Source organism: Helianthus annuus, chromosome 17, assembly GCF_002127325.2.
Source record: "Helianthus annuus cultivar XRQ/B chromosome 17, HanXRQr2.0-SUNRISE, whole genome shotgun sequence".
NCBI lineage: Eukaryota > Viridiplantae > Streptophyta > Magnoliopsida > Asterales > Asteraceae > Helianthus > Helianthus annuus.
In genome coordinates this window covers 31,554,776-31,563,863 of record NC_035449.2, presented here as the reverse complement: position 1 = coordinate 31,563,863, position 9,088 = coordinate 31,554,776, and the positions used below count along the sequence as shown (strand labels likewise).

General features: G+C 36.1%; 1 protein-coding gene across 1 annotated transcript; it reads right to left on the bottom strand.

The window, feature by feature from the left end:
- Positions 1-2,445: 2,445 nt before the first annotated feature.
- Positions 2,446-8,319, bottom strand: LOC110876070. Its single transcript, XM_022124250.1, has 10 exons — positions 8,079-8,319; positions 7,760-7,918; positions 7,524-7,673; positions 7,251-7,409; positions 6,916-7,158; positions 6,362-6,800; positions 6,167-6,260; positions 5,320-6,106; positions 4,027-5,247; positions 2,446-3,902 (listed from the first exon to the last, which is right to left on the bottom strand). Exons 1-10 carry the CDS (start codon positions 8,317-8,319, stop codon positions 2,446-2,448), a joined length of 4,950 nt encoding a protein of 1,649 aa, XP_021979942.1.
- Between the last annotated feature and the right edge of the window lie 769 nt (positions 8,320-9,088).

The following is a 9,088-nucleotide window of genomic DNA, read 5'->3' as shown; positions in this document are numbered from 1 at the left end:
GCTCGGGTTTGGTTCTGTATTACCCGGAAGACCGCCTGGGGGTCCTTTCGACATCATCTGTGCCAGCTGACCAACCTGATTCTCGATATTCTGAATCGAGGCCTTCTGACTCCTCATTTCTCCCTCGTTAGCTAGAAAACGATCTTCGCTTTGTTGGTATCGTTTTTCAGAGCTAGAGAGAAGCTGAGCCATCATATCCTCCAGCTTGGAACTAGACTGAGGGGCCTGCTGCTGGGAGCTACTCCCAGTGCCCTGATTCTAGTACGAATATGGACGCTGCTGGTAGGGTTGGTTGTACTGCTGGTACTGCTGACCCTGCTGAGGCGCTGGAGCACGCTGAGTGAACCCCAGTGGGTTCTGATTTCCTGTGTTCGCTCGCCACCCAAAATTTGGGTGATTTCTCCAACCGGGATTATAGGTGTTGCTGTACGGGTTGTTCTGCGGCCTTACCTGATTACTCACGAAATCTACTTCTTCGTGGCCCTCATATACGACTCCCTGAAAACATGCCCCAGGCTCGTGTGACAGTCCACACTGGTCACATCCCGAGCCAGCATGCGCAATCATCTGGGACCTGTCGAATCTCGATGCAAGAGCCGAGATTTGTGCAGTAATGGCCGTGTAGTCATCTACAGCATGAACTCCTGAACGAGATGATGATGATGATGCCCGACCTCTATCTCCGTCCCGACGCGAGCTGGATTTCAACGCAGCTTTTTCGATAATATCATACGCTTCAGTCGGCGTCTTAGTTCCAAGATCGCTGCCCGCGTTCACGTCTAATCGCTCCTGCGTATTATAGCTGAGCCCCTGATAGAACATCAAAACCAGCTGTCGCTTGGAGAAGCCGTGATCTGGCACATCAATCAACAAATCTTTGAATCTCTCCCAAGCCGCATGCAACGACTCGCCCTCGTCCTGGCGAAAGGAAATAATCCGGTTCCGTAGTTTGTTCGTTTTCTCAGGTGGAAAATATTTCTGCATAAACTGCTCCGCCAACTGATTCCAAGTCCTGATGGACCCGGCAGGAAGTGACATAAGCCAAGCTCTAGCTTTGTCACGTAACGAAAACGGAAACAACCTCAACCGAATCGCATCCTCCGAAACACCTGTCATCCTAAATGTCGAACAAATAGCAAGAAAAGCAGCGATATGTCTCCCAGGATCCTCATGCTCACGTCCGTCAAACTGTACAGAATTTTGTACCATATTAATAATACTAGGTCTAATTTCAAAAGTAGGAGTATCTATAGTAGGCTGAAGGATACTCGGCTCCAGGCCTGCCCTTCCGGGCTGGTTTGTTTCATCCAGCGGTCGGTCGTCGTCCGCCATGACGACTCTCTCCTCGTCCCCTGAGCTTTCGTCTTCAGAGATAATCACCGGCTCGTCGATTGCATTTGCTATGCGTTGTGCAACGACAAGCGACCTTTCGCGCAGCCTCTTACTTCTTCTAAGATTATGCGCTGGTTCGTCAGTAGGCTCAGCAATAGCGGGCGCGGGAGTTGAGGACATCAACCTGCAAACGAAAAACTGACACAATGAATAGTCTATTAATATAATAATGTTTCTTTTTTTTTTCTAGCTGAATAGAAGCAGAATATGTATAAATATGGGCTGTAAAATTTATAAAAATCCGAAAATGGGCCGAAATTTTTATAAAAATTAAAGCAACGAAAATAATCGAATCGGCTAGTATGAAAATGATTTTTAAGAGCCGAAAACTCAAAGAATAAATGAATAAATAAATCCGGATTTGAACAAATAAATAGAATAAAAATTTACAAGTGTACAAAAGAATCACGAAAATGAATAGATTGAATTAAAAGCTAGAAATATTTAACAAATAAATCAACAAATAAATAATCACGAAAATATACACAAATATTAACAAGTACTAGTTTAAGTACCCGTGAATTTCACGGGATGCAAAAAGGAAATATACTCTTGATCACTGTTAACATAAATATTATAAATTGATACACGTTAAAACACGAACAAATATATAATATTTGAACCAAATATTTAAATACATGAATAACCAAGTATCACAAATCTTTGAAAATCTGTCTATACACGATATTAGTTGTTTTATATCATATGTTTTGTATGGATTACGAATAAATGAATTGATTTATATAAAATTTAATAGGAAGATTGTGTAAATATAAATATATGAATATGCAACAATCAGAAATCATCAAATGTTAGTCATTAATTAGAAGGAACGCAATAAATTTATCAATTATAATTCGTTGAAAATCTCTTTATAAACAACATTATTTGTTTTATCTGTCGGCTTTCCATTGTTGTCAAGTATGAGTAGTTTGACCCCATCTCTTGTTTTCACCCTTGATAAAGCAACATACAATTGACCATGAGAGAAGACGGGTTGTTTCAGGTACAAACCAACTCTAGAAAGCGACTGCCCTTGACTTTTGTTTATTGTCATCGCAAAACATACGGAAAGTGGAATTGCCTCCTTTGAAAAGCAAAAGGAATCTTTTTATCAGAAGGGATCAAATTAATCCGAGGTATATATGTGGAAGTACCAATATTTGCACCAGATATTATCTCGGCTTCTATTACACGGTTGTACAACTTTTTTACTTGTAGCCTTGTACCGTTGCACAAACCATTCCGTTGGTCAATATTTCGTAATAACATTACTGGAACACCAACTTTTAGCACCAACCTATGATTTGGTAAGCCAGAAATTTTAAGTCCATTGAGCACATCCGGAGAGTATATTCTTTGTTGTGTAGCATTTACATCTTCGGTTGGACAAAGACTATCAGAGCTAAGATACTCTCTTTCTTCACCAGGAAACATTGATAGCAACCTGTCATTAATCTCATGCACAACATCATTCTTCGGTGCAAGTATAGCACGCTCACTAAAATAATTATGGTTGTTGATGTTTTGCAAGATTGATGGATAAACAAAATCAATTAAAGCTGCAATTGGGTCAGATTCATCAGTAATTAGAAGATCTTGTGGTATTTCAATAGTTGCTTCCCCATCATTTGGACCACCAACATTACCCTCACCCAAATCCAAAAGCCATTTCGCAAAAGTGTTTATTTCTTCAATTTCTTCCGTCGACCTTCCAACGGTTAACCTCATGTTTCTTGTTAATCTTAGCAATTTACATTTACTCCACAAGTAAGATGAAGATAAGGAGGCATTAACAATCTCTTGTCTTCCACCGTTTGGAACGACAGGTAATATTTGTCTGAAATCGCCACCAAAAACAATTACCTTACCTCCAAACCTGATGTCTGAATTGACAGATTGGTCGATGTTGAAAACGTCATTCATTGTTCTATCGAGCGCTTCGAATGCATGTTTGTGTACCATAGGTGCTTCATCCCAAATTATTAATTTCGTCTCATGCAGTAATTTAGACACGTCATTTTCCGGTTTTATATTACATACAGAGTCTTCAGTAAGATTCAAAGGTATGTGAAACCTGGAATGTGCTGTCCTGCCACCATCTAACAACAACGATGCAATTCCACTTGAAGCCACATTTAAAACGATTTGACCTTTTGATCTAATTGCAGCGGATAATGTCTTCCATAAAAATGTTTTACCTGTTCCACCATAGCCGTAAAGGAAAAAAATCCCACCGTTATCACCATTCACTGCTGCCATAATTTCTTCAAAGACAGAGCGTTGTTCATCAGTTAACATTGTCAACTGACTATCGTACAGATTTCCAAGATGTGTTATATCATACGCCCGCTCCTCAAATATCAAACGACTATCTGAACTGCCTGAAGACGACATATCTGGAAATGGCATTGTTTGAAATCTTTGCAAGGATGAATTATTTCGCAGTAAAAACTTCTCAATCTCGCACAAAGCATAGTTTTTCAGTTGGTGCTCCGGAATTGATAACGCTGTGCAATACGAAAAATATATCAAACTCCTCATAATAACAAAACATAGATTAAATAATATATAAAACGTTAAATAATTTATTTGATAAAATAAATACTAACATTTATAGTAAACAAAACTTACCTGTAACTCGATGGTATTTCTGAAGTCTATATAAAAAATCTTCTGTCATGTATTTCCATGAACTTTCCCAAACAACCTCAGGTCTAGAAAGACTACTCGATAACAGCATGGTACAAAATAAATTACGAATATATGAAGCACTTCCTGATAAACTTGCTTCCTTTATTGCCTCCACATACTCGGAGTCATCATCCAAAAGACCGAGCGCGTAGCAAGCATCTCTATATGTATCGTAAACATGACCATTAACTATTTTAATGTCATCGAACGATGTTGGTCCTCTGACCTTGTTAAGAAGAATTCTCAAAAAATAAGCTTCACCAAGTGACGGAGGTACGGAATGAATCCTGCCAATAACTGTTTTCCTTTGTCTAGGTTCCCATACTCGCTTATCAAGCTTCCAAACACAAAAATTGGGAAACTGAACATATGTAAGTGTACGGGCCAACGTGTCATTTGGGTCTTTATTACGTTCCATCCATGAGAGAAACATTGAAGATTTAACAGATGGTTTGTTTAGAACATAGTTAATATCCTCATCAGGACCGAAAACAACAGGTTGTTGGCCAGGTAGATGGAACGGAAGTCTCATAACAGAAGGTCGTCTATAATGCACTTCATTGGCAAATATCCTCCAAGATGCTTCGCAAGCTGAAATATATCGACAATCATAATACTCTTTTATCTCGTCTTGTACTTGTTCGTCAGATTGATTATCGCTTTGAACAACGGCTATAGTCGCTCGGTCAGGTCCTTTATTAATGTATTTAAACAGATACTTTATCGAAGCGGCCTGATTGCACCATTCAACATTTATATGAGCTTGATACCTTTTCAATAATTTTTTATTGTACGGTACGACACTTCTGTTATCAAGGTCAATTTTATTTTTCACAACTAAAGCGCCATTGTTTCTCCTTCTGTATAAAGGAAAGCCGTTTGAATCTAGTGTAGTATGATCTTGAAAGTCTTTGGGAAAGCCTTTTGAACACTTCCTATCAACCATACATGGAGAACTCAACCTTGCATTACCACATGGACCGTGTATCATATATTCTTTCACAAGCATGAATAATTCTGGATCTTCATTTCTGTCAGGTATTTCTGCGCATATAAATCCATCAACATGGTCCACCGTAGGTAATTTCGATTCAGGCTCCATGAATAAGCATAAATGGGCATGAGGCAAACCACGTTTTTGAAACTCGATTGTGTAAACAACTACAAAAACAACACAAGTTTTTACATTTTACGGCATTAATACTAATCTGATTTGTATTTTAAAAAATGTACCTGCTGAAGCTTTGCCAAATAGATGGTTCTTTTTTAAATCTTTGCAAATTGAATCAAGCTTAATTTTGAACAATCTGGAGAGGATATCAGGCCTATCTTCCGGACTGAGATTGGTGTCTTTGAGAAAGCGTTGTACTTCTGGCCATTTGGGATTGCATGTTATGGTTATAAAAAAATCCGGATAACCAAAGCATTTACACAAAGCCATAGCGTCTAAATAGTTTTGCATCATATATCGTGCTCCACCAGTAAAGGAAGATGGCAAGAAGATACGTTTTCCAGCCTTAGATATATCATCTTGACCATGTGTTTTTAATTTACGGAGGCTTTCATATGTGTCAGACCTAAGATCTTTTTGTTGATATCGTATATAGCTAAGTCTCTCACTCTCTATCATAGTATAAGCATCAACCAAGAACTGCTGGAATAACCTCCTGGAATTCAAGATTAACGAAAACTGATTTATCCGATCCTGCATACGATAAGCAAAGAACTCTCTCATAGTACAATTTGGACGTTTCTTATTAACAACATCAATGACACCTCTGTGAGGGATATCAATTCGGTAGCCATCATCTCCGTATGGAAACAAAATCGGATACTGTAGTGCGAGATATGACGGGTGCAACTCACTAATTCTCTTCAGTGTACCAGTTTGAGTCTCAACAACAATATCTCTATTGTCAATTACATTTTCTATATCTCCAACAATGAGAGCGGCAATCTCACCCGCCGTTGGTAAGTTATACCTCCGACCATCTTTTCCTCTTGTTCCAATTAGGCGAAGCTTCAAATTTACATAAGGGCTGTCTTAAAGAGAATCCCTAGCTCTTCTATAAGTTTTGACCAACTCATTGTCGTTATCTAAAACATCTTTTATATGTTCTATTAACTTACGATCAAGAGTAGCAGAATAAGAAGACGATGAATCCTCTGAACGACTGTTAACAAAAGGTATCAAATATTATTAAGATTGACATATAATAAAAAATGAATAATGTAAATAAGTATGCGAATGTTGATAATACCCAACGGAAGTTACCTAAATATCGCTTGCCTGTTTGCAAGTTCGTTCTCAGTATCATATATGTATAGTTGGCAAAATTTTGGTTGCGCTCCGTTGTTTGGCATAAGACTTCCAATTGAATGGTAATTTTCTCCACTTATTCTATAGCAAAACGGTGCATTGCCTCTATTAACCGTTGAATCAACCTTACCACCCATTGAAGTAAATGCAAACATGGAATTGTAACGCCGAATATTCTTCAAAAAATGCTTGCTTTCATTATTTTTTTTACTAAATAGGATACGATAACTTCCTCTGGCATCTTTGTAATCTGGAAGCTCTACTATGCCGTAAGAACAACATAAGAAATAACACATTTTCCCATCCTTTCTTCTTCCTCTTCCTTTTTCTGCGTCCCATAACTTTGCATTACATACTTCACAGGTAACGCATTGGTCACCATGATCCAAATAATCTGTATTGAAAATTTTAAAAAATAAAATAAAATAGTGATTAAATAAGAAAAATACTTTCTAATTGAAACAATTAATACCATAAAGATGTTATACTATAAATAATAAGAAATGTACCTTTTGAGAGACCCTTGAACGGATCTTGATCTACAATTTCCTCTGTATTGAAATCAATAATTGGTATTGGAGATGTAATTCGTGGTGTGCTAATTAACTTTCGTTTTCCGGATGACAACCTTTCCAAAGATGAATTTTGAAGCATAGTGGAGGTGCCGGTGAATGATGTCAGGTTAAAAGAAATATGACGCGGAGTACAGTTTGTTGGTTGAGTGCCATTGTTAGTAATACAACTAACATTACCTAGTAAGATATATAAAAAAGTTTATAAAAAAACTAAAGATATTAATTTAGATAAAGCACAGAAAAATATACGAAGGTTAATAAGTCCTTACTTGTTGGCATCAATGGTGTGGTTTCGGTAACATTAGAGATGACATTTGGAATTGACTCGGTTGGAGAAGAAGCCAGTAAATTTATATTAGTGAATGATATGATGTGTCTCGTATCAGATCTTTTACTATCCAAAATATCTACCCTTAATCGGCTGTTATCTATGTATTAAAATAAAATCGAATGTGGGAAATAAAGAAATCATGAAAAAAAAAACAATTCAGTAATCAAATAAAAATTATTACAAATAAGTATTTTCTATGAAACGCGCGTACCATGAGTTGTTATCAAATCATTTGTTGTGGCATTATTACTGACATCTTCTGATGGACATCCATGTAATTTACACCTCTTGTTATCCAATAATAATTTCCTTATTTTCCGACTTTGTTTTGCCTCATCTTGACTAACAATGGGAATAACAGCTACAACACAACAAATAGATATCGCAATTAATAATTTAACACACATTGCATAACAGTTATATGTATCAAGGTTAATAAGTGATTACTTCGTGGCCTGAATGGTCGGGTTGTCGTAACATCAGCAATGACCTTTGGAGTTGAATTGGATGGATAAGAAGTCGGTAAATTTATATTGGTGTCTGATATGCTGGGTCTCGTATGAGATCTCTTATTATCCAAAATCAATTCCCTTAATCGGCTGTTATCTATGTATTCAAATACAACAGAAGGTGGGAGATAAAGAAAGAATATAAATATAACATAACATTCAGTTAAAAGAAATATATTTATGAATATTGAAAAAATGCAAGAGAAATATTATATGTTATTATATAACAGCTATTAAAAAGATGCATAATAATTAACCTTCTGAGAAAACCGATACTTCTCTTGTAACAATACGCGAAACAGACGGAATTGTTATCGAATCATCGGTTAGGACATTATTATTGATAGAACCTGATGAAGATCCAGCTAAATTAGATTTCTTCTTATCCAACAATAATTTCCTTATTTTACGCCTCTGTTTCGCCTGATCTTGAGTAACAACGGGGATAACAGCTTCGACACGATCAAAGGATATCACAATTAATAATGAAACATACATAAGATTAACAATAATGTTTTTAAAAACAAATTGTAGCTAACTTGCAACATATGATTTTAACAGAAAGATTAAATTAAAGTTAAAAACACAACAACGTAAAACATATTGTTAAGTGGTACCGTTTGTAATGTTCGATAGTGGTCTTCTTCCTCGACGAACTGCACGGCAATAAAAGTATGTTAAGTTTTGAAAAAACAAAGTAACTTTTAAGTCATTGCTAGTATTCATATTAACAATCGTAGTATAATATATGAAATCTACTTTATTTCCTTTGGCCATTGGAAAAACTAATTTATGTATTAAGTTATAATACATATAATTCAAAGATAACTTAAATTATTGCGAAGTTAGAATCGTACCGGATGTAGAATTGGAGGATGGATTAGTAGGTAAAAAAGATGTATCATCTGTAATAAAAATTATTATATAAAATTTAAATATGTTCATAAAGATATATTATACAAAGCTGAATGAAGTGCTAAATTCACGACATTACCGTTTGAAATGTTTTCCTTTCTGATGTTATTAGATAAAGATGAAGAGTCGAAACATTTTCTTTTAGACATTCCTGAATTTCTGCTAAGATGTAAGCATACAACATTACAAATGTAAGTCCATTTAAATTGAAAATAAGGATTAAAATGTCGAAATTAAAGTTAATATACTAATTCTTACGTAAGTTGTGTTATCTTAAATCCTAAAATACCATTATACAATGAAAGAATGGTAGCATGACAAAAGTTTGAAATAATATCATTCAATAAGAATA

What these genes read in the sequence shown, in the direction of transcription:
- LOC110876070 (XM_022124250.1), bottom strand. Translation starts at nt 8,319, where the DNA reads ATGTATGTTTCATTATTAATTGTGATATCCTTTGATCGTGTCGAAGCT. An exon ending in TGATTTGATAACAACTCATG is followed by an intron (nt 7,410 to 7,523) that starts GTACGCGCGTTT and finishes TTTAATACATAG; the next exon opens with ATAACAGCCGATTAAGGGTA. An exon ending in ATTTGGCAAAGCTTCAGCAG is followed by an intron (nt 5,248 to 5,319) that starts GTACATTTTTTA and finishes TTGTTTTTGTAG; the next exon opens with TTGTTTACACAATCGAGTTT.